The sequence below is a fragment of the Paramisgurnus dabryanus genome, chromosome 23, assembly GCF_030506205.2.
Source record: "Paramisgurnus dabryanus chromosome 23, PD_genome_1.1, whole genome shotgun sequence".
NCBI classification, from domain to species: Eukaryota; Metazoa; Chordata; class Actinopteri; order Cypriniformes; family Cobitidae; genus Paramisgurnus; species Paramisgurnus dabryanus.
The window spans coordinates 16,917,869-16,938,872 of NC_133359.1; the positions used below are offsets into that span (position 1 = coordinate 16,917,869).

At 36.4% G+C, this 21,004-nt stretch overlaps 1 protein-coding gene across 4 annotated transcripts in view; it reads right to left on the reverse strand.

Annotated features, from left to right (window-relative positions):
- Nucleotides 1–21,004, reverse strand: part of agbl1 (AGBL carboxypeptidase 1) — a 286,400-nt gene that overhangs the window by 245,203 nt on the left and 20,193 nt on the right. For 2 of the 4 annotated variants that reach the window (XM_065291580.2, XM_065291581.2), the window contains exon 2: nucleotides 6,606–6,673. The exons of 1 other annotated variant lie outside the window; for it this stretch is intronic. In XM_065291580.2, the coding sequence (XP_065147652.1) occupies nucleotides 6,606–6,673 (68 nt within the window). Of the gene's footprint in view, nucleotides 1–6,605; nucleotides 6,674–16,016; nucleotides 16,140–21,004 lie in introns of those variants that run through there. One more of the 4 variants, XM_065291583.2, reaches the window with a different exon arrangement.

A 21,004-nucleotide genomic window follows, 5' to 3' on the forward strand; every position in this document is an offset into this window, starting at 1 on the left:
ACCCGGCGCAATACAGCGCAATGCGCGACGCAAGTGTCTTTTGCTAGTTTCAACCCGGCGCAATGATCATTTTCATGTTTAGCGCCACGTTGTTAAAACAGCAAATGCATTTGCGCCCAATTTATCTTTTATCATTATGCGCTCAATTTATTGTGCCCTGTCATCTAAATAGGGATTAGACATAGCGCCAGCGCAACTGGCTTTTAAAGGGGATGAGAGATAAGACTCTCATTGGTTTATTGCACATTACTCCCAAAATACTCCCATTAATCATTAGGAGAATATGAACAACTCTTTCGCTCGGCACACAAACCATTTTTCCCGTCGTTAAATTATCAAAAGTGGCATTGGACACGCCCATTGAGACCATGCGCTTTAGACAATGCATTTAGATCGTTAAAATAGGGCCCTTGCAGTGCACACTGGCCTCCATTTAAACAATGGCAGATGTGTTAATAAACAAGACCAATTATAGTTCCCCTGGAAACTCTATAGAGCAAAACACTTTGCTAAGAAAAACTACTTCAGTATATGATTCATTTGATACTTGAATGAAACAAAAGTATTTTCCTGGACTTTTGATTTTCACCCTGATGAGATGAAATGAATATTTTAAGTTTTCTTTAATAACACACTGAGCTCATAGCTTTCCTCATCTCCTTCCAATTTATGTTTGGTTTTGCGCTCTCCCGGCCTGCTCCGCGCAACACTTCTATCAGCACAGTGGGAATAAATCTCATCATATGGCTTTCACTCTCAATTAATCGCTTTAATGCTTACACTAAATAATTTCTGCCACGATGAGCTTGATTTTCATGCAGGAGTCAGAGAGTTACTTCATCCTCTCCTGTGCAGAAGACCTCAGTGATTCATTGGCAGTAACCAATAAATGCAAATCACTGATGTGAAATCAGTCACCATGAAGTTGTGTAAGTGGCTAGAAATAATATTTAACAATAACAACATAAGGTTTTGTGACGATCTGCAAACTCTACTCTGAACAAATGTGGAACAAAATGAAAGTTTACAGATCCGAGACCCTTGTTGTTTAAATAAACAATTATCATATTGATGCGCCCTGGCTTTATCAGAGCCAGACATCTGTGCATTATTGAATCTTTAAATAGGTTTGACTGTATGCTGTCACTATTATAGGTAAATCCGGCTCCCGGGATCATTTTACTCTATATACACACTACAGGTCAAAAGTTTGGATTCACTTACTCAAACTTTATGTATATGTTTGAAAAATTACAGAATAATAGTAAACTATGGCATAACATAGAATTATGTTGTGACTAAGCATCCAAAATAAATCAAAACTGTTATATTGTATCACCTTAAGTGTAGTTTCAAAATCTAACTCATGGTATTTTATCAAACACCTTCTTGGGCAGTGCTTGAATTGAATCGCCATGATGAAAAAGCAGCAAACCCAAAATGGCAACACATTACTACCTATTATACAGCTGGATGATTTATGTAAAACTTATGCTTTTCATTACAAAATATTTTTGGTTTAAAGGCTGGAAACTAATTTATACATAAATATATTTATACATAATATATGATTAGGACGTTAATGTGGTAGGCCTATTAGTGGTGTTGTGGATTATTTAACAAGTTGTGTGCAGGTTAGCCTGCATTATTACAGGTGGGGCAAGTTGCTTTCTTTATTAGTTACTGTACTTAGTATACTTTTCATTTAAACATTTAACTTAAAACACTGGTGCCTCACACTGCTCGTGCAAGACAGGAAGTTGTGGTTTAAAAGTGCTTATTTTTACATTTTCTTGCCGAAAATGACAATCATTTCACTAGATAAGACCCTCATGCCTCGTTTCGGATCGTTTAGAGACCTTTAAAGCTGCGTTGAAACTGCCATTTTAAACTGCATTGAAACTGTAAACTGTTGAAGTCTATTCAATTGAGAAAAGTCCTGGAATGTTTTCCTCGAGTAAATGATCGTGATTTCTTTTTTATAAAAGTGGAGTAATCCTTTAAGTTGATTAATATATTTCTTTAAAGAGATCTCTTTTCCACGCTAAGCGAAAAAAAAATTAGTCTCCATTCTTAAAGTTAGAAAGTTTTTTTTTCTTATTTATCTTCGCTGGAGTGACAACAAGCAAGTACAAAATTAGCATGCGCTTAGCGATGGGCGCCCACTAGGGCTGCAGCTATCAATTCTTTTTGTAATCGATTAACCTAGCACTGAATCAATCGATTAATCGAGTAATCGGATAAAAATTTTGTGTTTGTTTTTAAACAACCAAAACAAATAATGCATAACGAAAATGACGTAGCTGTAAAATGTTCAAGCATTTGGCTTTTATTTCTAAAAAAACAGAGGTATTGACATTTGGCTCCAAAATAAGCCTATTTATTTAAATTTTTACCCATTTAGTGTTTATAAGTGCCAGTGCCAACAATTAAGCACTTTAATTTATTAATATGCACAACAGGTTTCATGCTGTAATCTAGCCCTGACATCAGGGTAAATATCTGGTTTATGTACATTTCTACACCTGCAGCATTTACCATTAGGCTACTAACAAATAATATATTATTTCTGGGGTGAGTCTATTTGCTATGGTAACAACCTGTGTGTGTGCGCGCATGTGCACCTGTTTTTTTGTGTGTGTGTGCACGCGTGCTGTGGGTGAGAAACAATTACACCCCAGTCAGACGTTCAGTTGCTTCATTGCATCTTGGTACGGCAGAAATACATACATTACTTTTCAATAGAACGCTGCATTTGGTTTGCATCACTTGCATTACGGTGCATTTCAGGTTAAGAATCCATTCGAAAAATCACAACATCACGTCCCACTGTATACAGTGAATGCATGCTGAAATGTTTTTGTTGCGTGGCTACATAAAAGTTTAAGCATATGTGATGCATTGGGCGATTGGTCTGACTCGCGTGAGAGAGAAACGCATGCGTGTGTGTGTGAAGGGGTTCTTTTTTAAGCTATACTCTCTTGCAACTGAACGTGAACACGTTTACTACTTAAAAACATCAAAGCTAAACATCATATCTAGTCAAACCGCATAACGACATCGCTACAAATACAGTATGGGAATAAATTCAGCGAAAGCAACGTTACCTTGTTTCATCGACGCTTGGTGAAACAGCAGTGGATGTTTTCGGTTCAGATGCTGAATGTAATGTAATGATCCCAAACTTTAGACATTCTCTCTCAGCCGTTTATGGACATATTTACTCTACGCCATCGCGCCAACTAAATTCTAAATGTATCACGCGCTATGATGTGCTTCTTGAACATTGAACAACGGTCCGTGTGAATCAGATCTCGGCGCGTGTAGTGCGCGTCATAGGAATTTAACGAGGCTTCGAGGCAGAATTTTTGCCTCAAGGAATTTTTTTAATCGAGTTAATCGAGTAACTCGATGAATCGTTTCAGCCCTAGCCCCACATGTTTAAAGAGACACAACATAAGCCTAAGCTCTAAAAATAAATTTCACATTTATTACTGTAAATAATTCATTCAGGGAATTAACTGCGTTCTAATGGGATATGTCAGCATTGTCTTTACTAAATTAAATTATTTTAAGGACCCCCTAAATATAATTTTTACTTCTTATAGGGGGTCCTGGATCCCCCAGCCCTCCCTCAATTCAAGCACTGTTCTTGAGGTCTCACAGTGAGATGATTTTTAAAGAAATTGAATAAGTTCTATTACAGTGGAGTGATCGGTAATGTATGTTTTTATTTATTTTAGAATATTTAAATTATTTTATATAATCATCTGAATAATTGACCATACTCCCAGGCAACCATTTACCCATATTGCTGTGCTAGTTTCTTGTGTCACTTTGCAATTTTTTTCTTGTCACATAAAATATTTAAACCTAAAATTATAAGCCATTCATGTCCATTTCCGATACTTTTTAATACCTAACTTGATCTTAAAAATCTATCATCTGAAGGTGTAACCGTGAAGATTAAGCCAGGAACTGGTAATATTAGGAAAAACATACCTTACAAAAAAAACAATACTTGTGTACGTGTGCATCTTAAGACAAAACAATAGTACAGATATATTTTAAGATATGTCAATATAAGATGTTTTTTTTTTTTAGTTAGGACTTTAGTCGGGGACTAGACTTAAGCCCTGTCCGGGAAACTGCCCCTAAATGTTTTATATTACTTATGTAGACAAAACTATGCACGTGCCAACATATTATTTCTTTCAATAAATAGCATACTGTTATATTTAAAAAACAATTCGCTTATTATTTGCTTTAACCTAGACCAAATAATGAACAAAACGCAGCCAATAAGAGCCTTTCTTGGATGTAATTTCTTCAATACTGTTTAAATATTATCCCAGGTTAAGACCACAAAGAGCTACTTGATAAAAAAAGAAGAATATTGCATATTTAAAATTCATTTTGGATATTTTTAGTCACAACATAACTCACAGTTACAGTGTTATTCCATAGTTCGATGAGCTTACTATTGAAATGCGAAAAACAAAGAATGATTGTTTCTAAACATTTAAATGGTATTGTACTAATTTTTGGTAACCAGCTGATGTACAAGTGCAACATTTATCAGCTGAAACGAGAATGTTCTGCACCATATCACCAAACTAGAGCCCTGCACGGGCTTAAAACTCCAGCCCTAACCCGGCCCTGACCCGACGTGTTCAAGCCCTACCCGACCCCAGCCCGACAATGCCTGCAATTTTTTCAGCCCGAACCCGACCTGACCCGAGACCAATATCAATTACTTTTAAGCTCTCTCTCTGACGCGCGCGCTCTTTGATGCGCGCTCTCTCTCTCTCTCTCTCTCTCTCTCTCTCTCTCTCTCTCTCTCTCTCTCTCTCTCTCTCTCTCTCTCTCTCTCTCTCTCTCGGACGCGCGTTCTCAAACATATTAAGAGGTGAAGTATAGCTTTAGCCTACAGAAATGCTTATTTCTTTAATGTAGGGAGTTATAATAGCTCATTGTTCACAGTTCATATTTATGATCTTATAGTCCATTTGAAAATTTTTGTACGAACTGACTGTATTCTTCAGAAAGCACTAAATAACTTGCCTTCCCTTACCTGTTGCTGTTCAGTGTGCAATTAATAAATAAAAATTAGTATGACGTTAATTTTTAAAAGTGTGCGAGGTCCGTGCACGTCCTCCGCTAGCAACACAGAAATTGCAAAAAGCGCAATCGGCTAAACAAGCATTAAATATTAATATGACGTTGATTTTTTGTTTTTATTAATTTATAGTCACAAAACGTATCAACGAAACATCGATTAAAATTAAGAGACAAATTATATGAAACGAAATTTATTTTAAAGTAGCAAGAAAAACTTAAATTAAACTGGGAAATAATGTCTGACCCATAACAATTCTCCCTTCATATTGCCCTTTACAACGCCCTATATGGCGTTTAAAATTACGGTCTATCTTTCGTATTAAGCTAACTAAATTTAAACAAAGCATAAACAACATTACAACAATATTCAAACCCAACAATACTCAAACATAAATATAAAACAGACATTATCTATAAGGATACATAAAACAATCTGATATAGCGTTTAAATAGCTGGTTGGTAGACGTTTACTATTTTTGGCAAAACCTCCGTTGCAAACCTCCATTTACCTGAATAAAAATAATTTTTACTTTGAAAATTATGCGCTGTCACATTAACATGAGCTGTTCATTTACATAAGACTCCATCTACGTTCATTTACACTGCAGCGCAACGTCTGAGTTCTCAAACTAAAACAGGGTCTGCAGCTTTTGCGAACGAATCCGTTTATGAGGGATGAAAGCGGTGGTGTGTAAATGAAAGGCGTAAACGTAGCAAAAGTAACGTTTTAAAGGACAAACGCATTAATGTAAACATAGCCTCAGATGCGCGCTGTCTCTGCTACACACGCAAACACACACACACAATGAGGAGAGACGCTAAAATAAGCCCGACCCGAGCCCGGTCTGTAAAAAAAAAAACGGCCCGAGCCCGGCCCAAATGGGCTTAGCCTGTCGGGCCCCGTCGGGCCCCGACGGGCTTGCAGGGCTCTACACCAAACAGATCAAAAACACCAATTAAACATGTTTCAAGAATATAACCTGCCTATCTGCCAATGGTCGAAACACAGATAGCCCCACCCCGGTCTGGTTGTCAAACAACCATTGTTATGCAATGTTTTGATCTTGCATAAGGTTATTATTTTTGAATTATCCCACAAAGCGTGTATAGGGCAAACTATTTTATTATTACTGCACAACTTGGAAAACTCCCTTCCTAAAACAACCTGCAAACTTGCATTTCAAACAACACAGTTCAAAATAGCATACACAATGACACCATTGTACAGTACACAAATACCGCAGCAGCTAAAGTTTACCTTACCATTTACTCTTCATGATGCAAAGACACCACTGCCTGTCAATTATAATCTTCACTCAACACATGGAAAGCATATGCATATGCCCGACAGCACTGGCTAGTCATTGTGAGTGGACCTTCCTGCATTCCAGTGCTTGTGAAATGTCAAGAACAGACCCTATATCCCTGCATGCATGCATGCATGCATACTCTACATGCGGCAGTGCAAACAATGCATGCTTACCTGCAGCGTGTTTAGTAGCACCTCGAGTCCGCTGGAGCTCGAAGCTGCCATGGTGGGCCGCGATCGTGCTGGAGAATGGAGAGGTGGTGAGAGGAGACACAAGAGAAAAAGAGAAGAGAGAAAGACGTCAGACAGAGTGACACAGAGGCAAAATATCCCCCCTCTGAGCTCCTTTAACAAGACAGACGGGTGCAGCCAAGAGGGGTTCAGCCTGCCGTCTGAAACTCTATCTCCTTCGATAAACCCACGGGCTGCTCCATTTGTGCCCGGACATTGAGATGAGGCTCCTATTAAAAGGGACTGACGAGACACGCGGATTAAACCAAGCCGGGCATGTCACATAACAGAGGACATGGGCTGGAGGGATTTCAAGAGCCTGGGGAATCGTCCAGTAGAGAGCATTATGTGTGTGATAAGGACTAGGGGAGGTGCATGCGCTTGAATGTGGCCTGGCGTGGTATTAAGGAAACCGTTTAGTCAAAAATGAAAATGTCACTGTTGTTTACCCTGCTCATTATCACTTAAACATGGAAAAAGTTGCAGTGCGATTACAAAAAAACGTGACATTTGAAAATGGAGATCTCATGCTTCTTATAATATTTTTGTTAAAAAATATATAGTACATGTATCTCCACTAAAGTTTCAGATGAAATCTCAATGTCTGTGCTCAACTATAAGTTAGACATAGATGCTATACAGTATAAAGCTCCATATGTGACCCCAGAATTAGATTGACAGTCACACATTCTTACTGTACTGTATATCATGTTATTTGTGTCTTATTTTTTTAACATCCTTAATAAAATTAACCATTATTGATATACTTCACTGAAAAAAACCCAAGAGCAACAACTGACCAATGCAAAGGTCCTCTGGAAAGAGCACATGTAACTTACTCTATATAAAAAACAATTACAATGTAGTTCAGGTCATAATGTTTTTCTCCCTGTCAATTCCCAAAGCTCAGATATTAATACAGTTTACAGTTGCTTTGTTTGATGCATGTTTACAGCTATAATTTTCCACATGCTGTGCCACCGGTGTCATCAACAGATGACAAAGTGTTTCTTAACACGGAACGAATACACAAACATGCACATACACACCGATACAGATACACACATACTTTTTAAAGGGGACATATCATGAAAATCTGACTTTTAAGTGCTATAATTGTGTCCCCAGTGTTTCTATCAACCTAGAAAAAGTGAAAAAGATCAACCCAGTAAATAAGTGTTGGTAAACTAAAATCATGTGAAAAAATAGGTCATTGACATTTGGCTCCCCTTATGATGTCAGAAGGGGATGGTACCGCCCCTTCTACGGGGCACTATCCAACCACGGCACTGCCATTTAGTGCAGAGATCAGCTCATTTGCATTTTAAAGGACACACCCAACAATGGCAAATTCTTGCTCACACATATGTTTGTGGTTAAAAAACACATTATTTTCCACATACCGTAAATTTTTGTAGCCCCAGATATACTGCTTTTCTCAAACGCATTGATTTTGTACAAAACTCATCGACTCATCGTGTCCCTGGTTGGCCAGCTAATCTGTACATTGTGATTGGTCTGAACACCTCTGATGTCAACTGGAAAGTAACGCTCCTTACCATGTTTGAAAGATTCGCTCACAATGCAATGCTAACAGGAGTTAACTTACATAGCAAGAGGAATTATGATAATGTTGGTCTACATCACCAATCCCAGGAAGTAAACTGTTGCCTAAAATCCATGTGTTTGTTATACTCCAAAAAAAGAGATTTACATGGGAGACTACAACTCACGTCATCGTTTACTTTGGAGTATGTACCTTTGCATATCGTTAACATGTACTAATACACACTTACACACCAAAGGAAATGTAAAAATGTGAATCGGACCATATGGGCTCTTTAAAGGTTATGCTACAGCATCAATTGGAAAATTTAGTGCCTGATCAAGCAAAATGCTGACACGCTCAAAACTGAGCCAAGCAATTCTTAAGGCTTCACTTATATTTCCCAATGCTTATGACTGACAGCTTTTTGGCACAGCCACAGGTGGCAGAAAGCAGTGTGTAAAGGACAGTGTGTGAAATCGATGCCAAGACACACACACAGACTTAGCACTCAAACCCTTTAAGACTGGCCGTGGGAATGAACTAGCTATTTACAGGTATCTACAGATTTACACTTGATATTTCCTAGTGCTCTTGCACAACACTGTTCCTTAGACGTTACTGTTATCTCAATCAAATAAAGCCGTAAATCATGTCTGCACTGTCAGAAATAATGCTCAAAAAGGGTCCCAAGCTATCACTGGGGCAGTACCCTTTAATAGTTCCTAAAATGTATCATGCATTTATTTGGAATCAATATGTCCTTTTGAGGTATCAATATGCACTCCTTTAAAATGTCCTAATATGAACTCAAGGTGCAAATGTGTACGTTTTGAAAGGGTACCACCCCAGTGACATGCAGATAGGGACAATTTTTTTGTCCACTTTTCCAACAATGTGTAGATTATGCCATTACAATATCCAGGGTTCCCACTCTTAGCCAAATTGGCATGGGCCGGTTACATGTTTCAAAGCATACTGAGGTTTTAAAAATATTTTTTTGAAAGAAAATTATAATTTAAAAGGCTTTATTTTCACCCAGCATACATGTTGTATCTTGCTTAGATAAAATGTATAGTGTCCAGTTAAAAAGTTGTTAAATAACACATTTTAGTGTTGCAATGGCAAAACCGCAATACTGTGAAACCGTGATATGTTTGCTTACGGTTTTGATACCGCCAAAATCTCATACCGGCCCATGCCTAAACCCAAATGTCAAATTCACAGACTTTTACAAAGCAAAACGCTACATTTCCATAACCTATAATAAACAGAAAAACATCTTGAAATGTACAGTTCCCTGGCATGCTTGCATTAGTTAACAGGCACAGGTGACTCCATTTGACTTACAGTGCGTGATTGCCAGTTGACGAACGGGAATGGAATAAGATCCCGCTGATAAAAAGTCTAACCACAGAGTGCCACAGGGATGACGTATTTTATGTAGGCAAAACCCGGAAGCATTTTAGCACTTCCGGTTCTATAATCCCTAAGTCAACAGGTTTTTTGAATGGGGTTTTGGGAATACAGACTTTGTTGGGGACTTTGATCGTCATCATGCAAGAAAATCTTGAAAACAATGATTTATCCACAGGATATTTCCTAGGGAACATTTTTTAAAATGTGTTTAATAAAGATTGAAAGAGCTGTCGGAAGCTTGGTAGTGATGATGTTGATTTTGAGAGACTGTGGTGTAGTTCCCTTTAGCCTTTTATTTCTATTAACAGGGTTCCCACACCTTAGTTAACTTTAAATTCAAGGACCTTTCAAGGACTTTCCAGGTCCAATACCCTCAAATTCAAGGACTAAATGTGGGGACACATTTTAAGTGAGAGCAAGGTTGCATCGTGTTACCTTTAAAGATAAATTGTTAAAGTTCCCTTTCGAGGAACTCGTGCTGCGTCACTGCGGTGACACTTTGGGGACGCCTAAAGAGGTAAGTGCGTCTGAATGTGTATATCAAATTCAACCAATGATGAGGCTTTACGACAAAGACAGGGTGACGAGGGAGTCAGGAAGTATATCGCTATCTGAAATATTGCCAAAGACGGCGTTACAGGGACACAGGAAGTATAAAAAGGGAGACGCAGCGCGAGTTCCCTTCTCAGGGCACGACGGTTAAAGCGAGACGTTTTCATGTGTCAAACACAACCATGCAAAAAAGCATTTTGGTATGAATCAACATTCGCATATAGAAGATATAAGCATTTAAAGCGCACAGTTTAGCACGTGTGCTTAAAAAGTCTAGAATTTTTATGATATTATCCTACACTACACAGGGAATAATAAGGATTTTTTTCCAGAAAACTTCTTACATAAAATAGATTCAAGCACTTTCAATGACCTGTATGTATGTATGTAGATTTTCAAAAACTTCCCAGGGCCTTGAATTTTTCCCACCAGATTCACAAACTTTCAAGGATTTCAAGGACCCGTGGGAACCCTGTATTAAATGTATTTAATCATCAAAATTCATAAAAGTTGTGTTCTGTTAAGATTATCTTGTTATACAAAACATGCAAGTTTCATAAACTTTTGTTAAAATTTTTTGCAATAATCCAATAGTCTATAAGAAAAAAATGAATGGGCTTTTTGACGAAGGAACCCGTGTCCCACAAACTTACAAGTTGGCCTACAAAAAACGCAAAGTGTGTGAAACAATGCGATTAAAAAAATGGTATAGAAAAGTTACATTTAAATAAACAGAAAATTTAAAGTGACAAAACAAAAATCACTAACATTCCATGACTATATAATATTTCCTGTAATTTCTGGAATTTCCGGTGTCGTATAAAAGTTCAGGGTTACTTGACTGGCATGTTTTTTCATGATTTCTTGAAAAAATAATTGGGCAAATGCTTATTTTGTTTAAGAATAATTAGTATTTTTTTTTAATGACTTCATGATAAAATAACAAAGAAAAACAGCTAATAAGAGCATTCTACTTTAAACATGCTAAAATAAAACCGTAAAAAATTTTTTTATTAATTTGGTATTTTTTACATTTTACATTTGTGTTATGCCATAGTTTTAATGACTTTACTATAAATGTATAATGTGGGAAAAGTAATAAAATATGAGTAAGAAACTCAAAACTTTTAAACGATACTGTATGTGCACTCTCAGAAAAAAAGGCACTGAAAAAAAGTTGTCACTGGGACTTTTAAAAAGGTCCTAATATGTACCATTTTGGTAGAGATATGTAAAGTGTACATTTAAAAAGGTACCACCCCGTTGCCAACTTTTCTACTTTTTTCTACCTTTTTTTCGAGAGTGTAAAGGATGTCCCTAAATGTCCTATCAGGCCGAAGCAAGCATATTGTGTACACAGTTACATAGCTATTTTTACTGCCGTTTTCGGAGACGGAACATCAGTAGAGGGGTGAATCCCGGCTGATGACAGCCCTGGTGTAACTGATGAGATGAAGATGTTGACTACCGAAATCAAAGCGAGGTTAAACGTTCTGCACAGGCAGAACTGCCAATCCACAACTTAAGACTGAAAAAGAGCTGACCGGCATTGGTGCTTCAGAATATTTTTACGACAGCAAAATCAAAGACACGGCACCTGTCACCCTTATCCATTTGCCGTCCGTCATTGACCCATTTTGCAGTATACTGTATGTTTATTATCAGCAGATGATGAAGGCTTATGTGCATCATTAGCTGATTCGCTGGCAAAGTCCTTCATCTATAGACTTGGTGATTTTGTTTGTGTTAAAAAGACAGCTTTCGGAATACAGAAAAGCTGATTAATCTTTGCAGATGGGACGTAAGCCATATGTACTAGTACTTTCATTACCGTTTTTTGCTAAAATCCAATAAACTCTGCACTCAAGCTATGATTTATGCTGATAAGGCACTGACGCGGTGATAAATGAGCTAAAACTGAAATGAGTTTGAAAAAACTGTTCATCCAAAACACCACTTTACGTAATTTTTAGCACTACTAGCAGGACCAAACATTTATGCATTTGGCAGATGCTTTTATCTAAAACGACTTACAGTGCATTAAGCATGTGGGTTCGAACCCATGACCTTCTCCGCAGACTTGAACTGCAAAAATAGTAAGCACCAGAACATTACATGTGACCACTCCATCACAGGGGCATAATAAAGTCATCGGTCCTAATAAATATAAAGTTCATGCACTATGTATTTTAACACTTATTTTTAAAACGGATAAACAGGGTGTTGCACCACATTGACTGTCATCAAAAGTTAAATGAACACAGCTGATCCACTTCTGTGTCTTCGGTGTCGAATTGAAGTCTTAATACCAAGAAGGGACCTTGACTCGTTCCCGGGTCACGGATGAGCTGACGCAGGGCGTGCTAACAACAGCCCCTGGCCTGCCGCAGCATCTGTCTTCACCTTCGCCCTGTTCCGAGTGACCCCGCGGGTCATTATCGGACTTGATATGTATTTCGCAAGTTCAGATTTCAGTACGTTTCCACCCTTTCCACTTGTTCCCAGGCTAAAATAAGAATTACCAGCTCTTGTTAATTGCATGCATGATCAAGGTTTTAATTTTAGTGCGGGGTACATGATAGTCAAGCCCATTGGGGGTAGTGTCTTTCTTCGGTATGCAGGGATCACCAACTATTGTGTTAAAATAGCTGAAAGACATTTGAACAGTCTTGGTATATTGGTTGAAGACATATGTGACCCCCAAGTCTGTGAAAGCCAAGCTAGTCGTTTATTTACTGATTTCTACATAAAATCATCCTATAATGCAAAGAAAATTCAGTTTAAATATCATCTTAATGTATTTTAATTAATATTACAATTAATATTAATCTAAATCAATGTAAAGTCAATGATTGATATCAAAATTTGATGCTTTAAATATTACAATAAGATTAAAATTACAATTAATTATTATTATGCCATTACTATTATCATCATAGTTTCACATGAATATTCCCGCACTCTGATTGTCATCATGTTTAAAAAGGTTGCGGTCGTGACAGTTTTGCCCTTGCAGTAAAGCAGATTCTGTTTTTGCCCACCAATCCAGTGGCTTGTCGTAAATAAATGAGCAAAAATAGCAAAAATAAATAAGGAAATTATTCCCATACAGCAATTTTTTTTTTTTTATATATATTTTTTTATTTGTATATATGTGCTGAAATATATTTTTAAATAAGTTTACAAAAATGTACAAAACATTTTTTCAATATTATATTTTTTGGTCATTTTTGGTAAATTTTTTGAAATATATTTAAAATAATTAGGGTTAGGTAAAAAAAGTTCATATTTAGCTAGTAAAAATATAAGAAGTTTGCGATCATGACAGTTTTGCCAGTTGCCTTTAAAGTAAAGCAGATTCTGTTTTTGCCCACCAATTCAGTGGCTTGTCATAAATAAATGAGTAATATACCAAAAATAGGAAAAAGGAAAGTATTACCATTGCATTACTATTTTCAAATATAATTTTAAATATATTTCAAAATATACAAAAAAGGCTCAAAATTATATTTGCTGAAATTTATTTTGAAATATGTTTACAAAATTGTTTTTCAATAATAACTTTTTTGGCCATTTTTTATATTTTGAAATATATTTTAAAGCATATTTTTTTTAAATAAAAACTTGGTATGTTACAAACCTTCAAACATAACAGGTTTGAAAATATTAAAATAAAATATATTTGAACTACAAAAATATTTTAATTTATTATTTTAATTAAATTTATTACATATTTACTTATTACTATTATAAATGTATAAATATGTATACATTTTATAGTTATACTTTATATATTTTATATAAACTTTTATATTTTGGCCAGGAGAAATATATTTTTGCTGTGTAGGTTGTAAAATTATAAATGTAATTTCAAACAACTTTTAAATATATGTTAATATGTTAAAACTAAATATATTTTCAAATTCAAAAAATAAATATTTAATGAAGCTTTACTTTCTACAAAATGTATTTAGCATATATTTAAAACATATTTTTTGCCCAAAGAACTTTATTTTTTGCAGTAAATATACTATGGTGTATCGGTGATGTCACAGGCTGACGATAGGACGATCTTAGTACGAAGAATATCAGCAAGCACTGCAATACATATAGGTGCGGTGTTTCCAGGACAGGGTTTAGATTAATCCAGGAGTTATATTAGAACATTTAAGTAGTTTTTACAAACATACCTTACAAAAAACACTACAGGTGTGCATCTTGAGACAAAACAATGTCACCGACACATGAGTCAGGACAAGGTGTTTTAAAATTAAAGCAGCTCAAACATGTATTTTAGTCCGGGAAACCGCCATGAAATTCACGCAAAAAAAAATGAATTGCTTTATTTATGTTGCTAAATCGTGATTTGTTTTATAAGGCACATACCTTGTGTGTACACTAGAGGGCAGAATAGGAAACATTACATAAACATTTACGCATTTAGCAGACACTTTTATCCAAAGTCACTTACAGTGCATTACAACCTATACATTTTATCTGTATGTGTGTTCCCTGGAATCAAACCCATAACCCAATGCTCCACCAACTGAGCTATAAGAACACACGACTAAAATACCAAAATGACAACACCTCAAAAGACTTGACTATTGAGTCATTATCACGGTTCCTCAAATATTTGCCACCCATAAGACAACAACAACACTGCACACAAATATAAATATATCAGTAACATCAGTCTGTTGATTATAAGGTTACTAAATCTGACAAACATCTACACACAAGTAGATATTTTAATGAGAAGATGTAATGAGAAGATCAATTAAGAGGCAGGATCATTTGGCTCTCAAACATCAAGCACAAAACACCGTAAACTAATTAAAAGTCAATGCAAGATGTACGCTACGCACATCTCGCCCCCCTGTGCATTTTTCGACATTTCCCTTGAGTGTGAGCTCTATTTAAAAGCATTTTTGACCTTCATGTTTGACTGGGCTAATGAGTAACGGGCTTAAGATGAGAAACAAGCATGCCAGCCAATGACTCCCACCAATAGCAACGTCACCCACCAATATGAAACATCACTTTATCATTCACATCATATATCATGTAAATGCCCATCTTTCACCCATTCTTGTTCATTGCACAGCTATACACATCGCTCCTCTATAACACACAAGACGTCTTATAATAAGACCCAAGACAACAACCCCAGTTGTCTATTCTGACATCATCCCTTTACCACAACCAACCTTAAGTGAGCTTTTTACAGTCATTTGACATTATCTTTTAACTCAGTAAATCCAAGGGCCTTTTGGAAACCCGATGCACATGCGAGTCTCGATAATGCCTCAGGGTGGCTCTGCTTGACCTCTCTGTCATGCAGACAAACCTGAATGTTGTTAGGATTATCAGTTCATTTTTACTCCGATTGAAAGGGCACGATGAAGTTCACAGGCGCTTAGTGTAACTTGTGCGGAGCCACTGGGAGTACAAAAGGCCGTGCCAAAGGTTGTCGCAATACACACAGAGAAATTCAAAGGCTGAATCAAGTTAAAGGACATGCAGGCTCATAGATAGATAGATAGATAGATAGATAGATAGATAGATAGATAGATAGATAGATAGATAGATAGATAGATAGATAGATAGATAGATAGATAGATAGATAGATAGATAGATAGATAGATAGATAGATAGATAGATAGATCATAAATAATCTACAGAAGATTTATGGAAAATCAACACTCTCAATGATAACATAAATCAACTCAGTAAAATTCCAGGACTGGAATTCCAAGGTGGAATGAAGGTAACTGCATATGGTTTCTTAAAATAGACAAGCAATAGACTTCATTACACTTAACAACAAATCGTACCATAAAGAGTTGATATTCAGTTTGCAGCACTGATATCCCAGGATCCCAGCCATTCACTTCTGAGAAGAATGATAAATTAGGAGTCACTGAGCTGTAGCAGACAGATGGAAAAAAGATAAACCTCTTCTCTGAGTGAAATGAGCTACCGTTTGTGTGTGTATATGTGTGTGTGTGTGTGTAGGGGAGAGAGAGAGAGAGAAAGAGAGAGAGAGAGAGAGAGAGAGAGAGAGAGAGAGAGAGAGAGAGAGAGAGAGAGAGAGAGAGAGAGAGAGAGAGAGAGAGAGAGAGAGAGAGAGAGAGAGAGAGAGATTTTTTTGGCATCTTTGTGAACATTTGTCTATGCAGTTGCCTTAAAAAAACAAACCATAAATCGACATTTTCTGTAAAGACCTTAGTTAAATATACTGCAAGAATGAGATACTGTACATGATGGTTAAGGCAAAATCAATGAAAAAAAATCACTTTTAATCACATGTTTTATTTCCTATTTAACCAGGTTAGGCTCAGTCAAATATTCAGTACATAAAAAAAGAAAACTTAAAGTAATATTCCATTTTCTTAAAAGTAAAATCCAGATAATTTACTCACCACCATGTCATCCAAAATGTTGATGTCTTTCTTTGTTCAGTCGAGAAGAAATTATGTTTTTTGAGGAAAACATTGCAGGATTTTTCTCATTTTAATGGACTTTAATAGAGCCCAACATTTAATACTTAACTCAACACTTAACAGTTTTTTTCAACGGAGATTCAAAGGACTCTAAACGATCCCAAACGAGACATAAGGGTCTTATCTAGCAAAACGATTGTCATTTTTGACAAGAAAAATAAAAAATATACACTTTTAAAGCACAACTTCTCATCTAAATCCGGTCCAGCGCGACCTAACGTAAATGCGTAGTGACGTAGGGAGGTCACGTGTTACATATATAAAACGCACATTTGCGGACCATTTTAAACAATAAACTGACACAAAGACATTAATTAGTATCAGTTGACATACAACAACGTAGGAACGGTCCTCTTTCAACACACGTATAAACACTGGGGCGGAGTTTCGCGTTCGTCCTCTGTGACCTCTTGACGTCATGACGTAGCCTATTGCGTGGGGTCATGTTGGCGCATCACTACCGGATTTAAACGAGAAGTTGTGCTTTAAAAGTGTATATTTGTTATTTTTATTGTCAAAAATGACAATCGTTTTGCTAGATATTACCCTTATGCCTCGTTTGGGATCGTTTAGAGTCCTTTGAATCTCCGTTAAAAAAAATTTTTAAGTGTTGAGTTAAGTATTAAATGTTGGGCTCTATTAAAGTCCATTAAAATGAGAAAAATCCTGCAATGTTTTCCTCAAAAAACATAATTTCTTCTCGACTGAACAAAGAAAGACATCAACATTTTGGATGACATGGTGGTGAGTAAATTATCTGGATTTTTCTTTTAAGAAAATGGACTATTCCTTTAATAGTGATAAATTGTATTTATGTATTTTGAACAGAGGATTCCTATCAAGACCATTGAATGAACTCCAATAATTGTGGTAAAAACAAATGCATTTCTCTCATAACTTATGTAAATCTATTAAATGTTGTAATTAAACCAATTAAACTAGTAGAGTTTAAAAATATTATACACATGATTAAATTAAATGGTTAAAAAGTACAAAAAGGGTAGAAGTCTATATAAACTGAATTATGTTTTGAATCTCATCAACATTTAATAAATTAATATGACTTGTACAAACTCAATTCACAGGGTTTTTTTTAATAATTTTTTTATTTACTGTTTTCCACATAAAATTATCCTAAAGAAGAACATTCTGTGAAAATGTAACCTTGATATCTTTAATATTGACTAAGTGGGGCCAGTTCAGAGATTAAACAGCAACTATGGTCCGATTCACGATTTTACATTTCCTTTGGTGTGTAAGTGTGTATTAGTACATGTTAATGATATGCAAAAGGTACAAACCCCAAAGTAAACAATGATGCGAGTTATGGGCTCTAATGCTCTTTTCTTGGATTACAACAAACACACAGATTGTAGGCAACCGTTTACTTCCTGGGATTGGTGATGTAAGACAAGACCGACATTATCATAATTCCTCCCGCTTCAGACTCACAGCCTGTAAGTTAACTCCTGTTAGCATTGCATTGTGACCGAATCTTTCAAACATGGTAAGGAGCGGCACATTTCCGGCTAACGTCAGAGGTATTCAGGCCAATCACAACATACAGATTAGGGCTGTCACTTTTTATTCGATATTCGAATATGCATTCGAACATGACGTGAAATATCCGTATTCGAACTTTAAATAAACCATCCGGTTTTTTAAATGCCATATGTAACGCATTTTTTACAGTAACACCTCGTAATAGGAAGGAGGCTGAGAGTGAGACCGAAGACGGCAACTGTGCGCAAGAGAGGGAATCAAATTGGACCAACATGAACCTAATGTGCATGTCAAGATAGAATTATAGTTTGTATATAAAATGACATATTAATGTTTATAGTGTTAAATATTATAGCAGAATAAAAGCTTGTGTTAATACGTTCGCATTATGAAATTAGCATGAATTAAAAATTATTTTATTATTTTTACAATGCAATGTAAACTTTAAATTAAACAACAACAGCATTTGTCTTATAAACGGATTTTAAATGATGATGTGTTGACTGTCGCGCGTCACATAGACGACAAGTGAGATCTGCTTAACTCAGCGGTAAGTTTTATTTCATCTCAAGTTTTAAAGGGTTTGTGCTCACTATCATTGAAAACGGGCGAGCAAACAGCACGCGCAGAGATAATGCACTTGTCACTGACGGCTCACAAACGCGTGAGATAGGCTATGTATGTGTCCTTGTTGTCAATGAGATTACTTCTCACAAACACGCTCAAGCGCGGGATATGTGTGCTTGTCAATGACGGGCATTAAATCCGCAGAATTCCGCAGAGTTTTCTGCCGAAATCTGCGGGCGCGAATTCCGTTTGGGCTCCTATACTCCTGCTGCTGTTTAAGTTGTCACGTTATTGTCTGTAACTGTTCTGAATCGTTTTTTCATATAAGTTTTGTATTCATAAGTTGATAACCTGCTGTTTCAAACATTAAGTAAAAAGGTAATCCAGACAGCCCATTTTATGACTGTCACTGTTAATAATTTTGTTACTGAATCTCCATTACGGTGGGTTTTAGATGCGCGCCGGCGGGGGGGGGGGTGCCCAGATATTCGAATATATTCGGATACATTGCATGATATTCGAAATCCGTTCGAATTAGATTTTTCTCAAAAGTGACAGCCCTAATACAGATTAGCTGACCAATCAGGGACACAGAGCTTTTCAAATCAATGAGTTTTGTACAAAATCAATGCGTTTGAGGAAGCAGAGATATCTGGAGCTACAAAAAGTAGCAGTATGTGGAAAATAATGTGTTTTTGAACCATAAACCATGCAAACACATTGCATTATACCAAATATACAAATTAACGTTGTTTGTGGTTCAAAAAACATATAATTTTCCACATACCATACATTATTGTTGTAACTTTACCAGCGCGGCTTGAGCAGAACGTAACAGATTGGTATGGTAAGAATACTAAAACATTAAGGGGCGGTTTCCCGGACCAGGATTAGCTTAATCCAGGACTAGGCCTTAGTTTAATTAGGAAATATAACTAGTTTTAACAAACATGCCTTACTTAAAACATTACCTGTGTGCATTTTGAGATAAAACAAAGGGCACTGATGTATTTTAAGATATGTTAGTGCAAGTTATTTTCAGTTTGGAGAGCTCTTAAAAGTGTTTAAGTCTAGGACTAGTCTAATCCCTGTCCGGGAAACCGCCCCTAAAACAATGTCGACTGTGTATAAACAACAACAAGCGCTACTCGGCACTGCACAATACTTGTGTTTGAGTCATGTGTAAAAAAAGCAATGACTACTTACAGTCAAAACTGTTGTGTACACATCAACAGGCCAAGGAAGTAAACTGTTGCCTTCAATCTCTGTGTTTGTTGTAGTCCAAGAAAAGAGATTTAAGTTGGAGATGATAACTCACATCATCGTTTACTCTTGTACCTTTTGCATATCGTTAACATGTCACTTACACACCAAAGGATGGGGAAAATCGTGAATTGGAAAATATATGATCTTTTATTCAATATTGATAATTAATTGTTATTGGACTGAATCAAAATCAAATCGAATCCAATCAAAACCATATACAAAAGAATCACCAGATTGGTGGCAATGCCCAGCCCTCTCTACGAAGAGTTTGGAAAGGAGTAAATAAATGTGTGAGTTCCATTGCCTTAAACATCAGCAGGTTGTAAATGCGAAGCACATCCACATTTCACCTTTGACCCTCTATGCCAAAGGCCGGCTAGCTCAGAAACGCACCTGCTGAAAGAAAGTGCAGCTGCTTATACCAGATATAACTTTATTATTGCAACACCTCACCAAATCAGGTAACCATATCACCCATCTGCACCATGGAAAAACCTGCAGTTGGGAGTCAAGGAGACCTCGCATACGCTTTCCAGATGAAACTCAAGTACATTGTTTACTCTCAGATCGCTCATGACAGATCCAAACTCCATCCCACATTAGCTTCTTATCATTCATGCATTTAATCTGCACCTTAGACCTGTTTTTTACCCAGAAGTGTAATTAGTCAGATAAAAGCCTCTTCTTTTCAAATTAAACCTTATGTTCAGACGAATGGAGAAAGATTTACATTACATTGATAGTGTCTAGCAGAAGAATATAGGGTTTGAAAGGAGTAACAATGAGGAGGTTGGACATAGAGTAAAACTGTAATTAAATAGCATTTTACAGTCCCCTTGTCATATTAGCTTTAAGAGCATATTTAGGCTGAAAATTACCCTAATATCCCCCTATTAAATCTGAAAACCTAAGTATTCTATTGGCTGCTATTGGGAGACATTAAAGTGTGATGAGGGGAAAATGAGGTCACATCACATGTACTT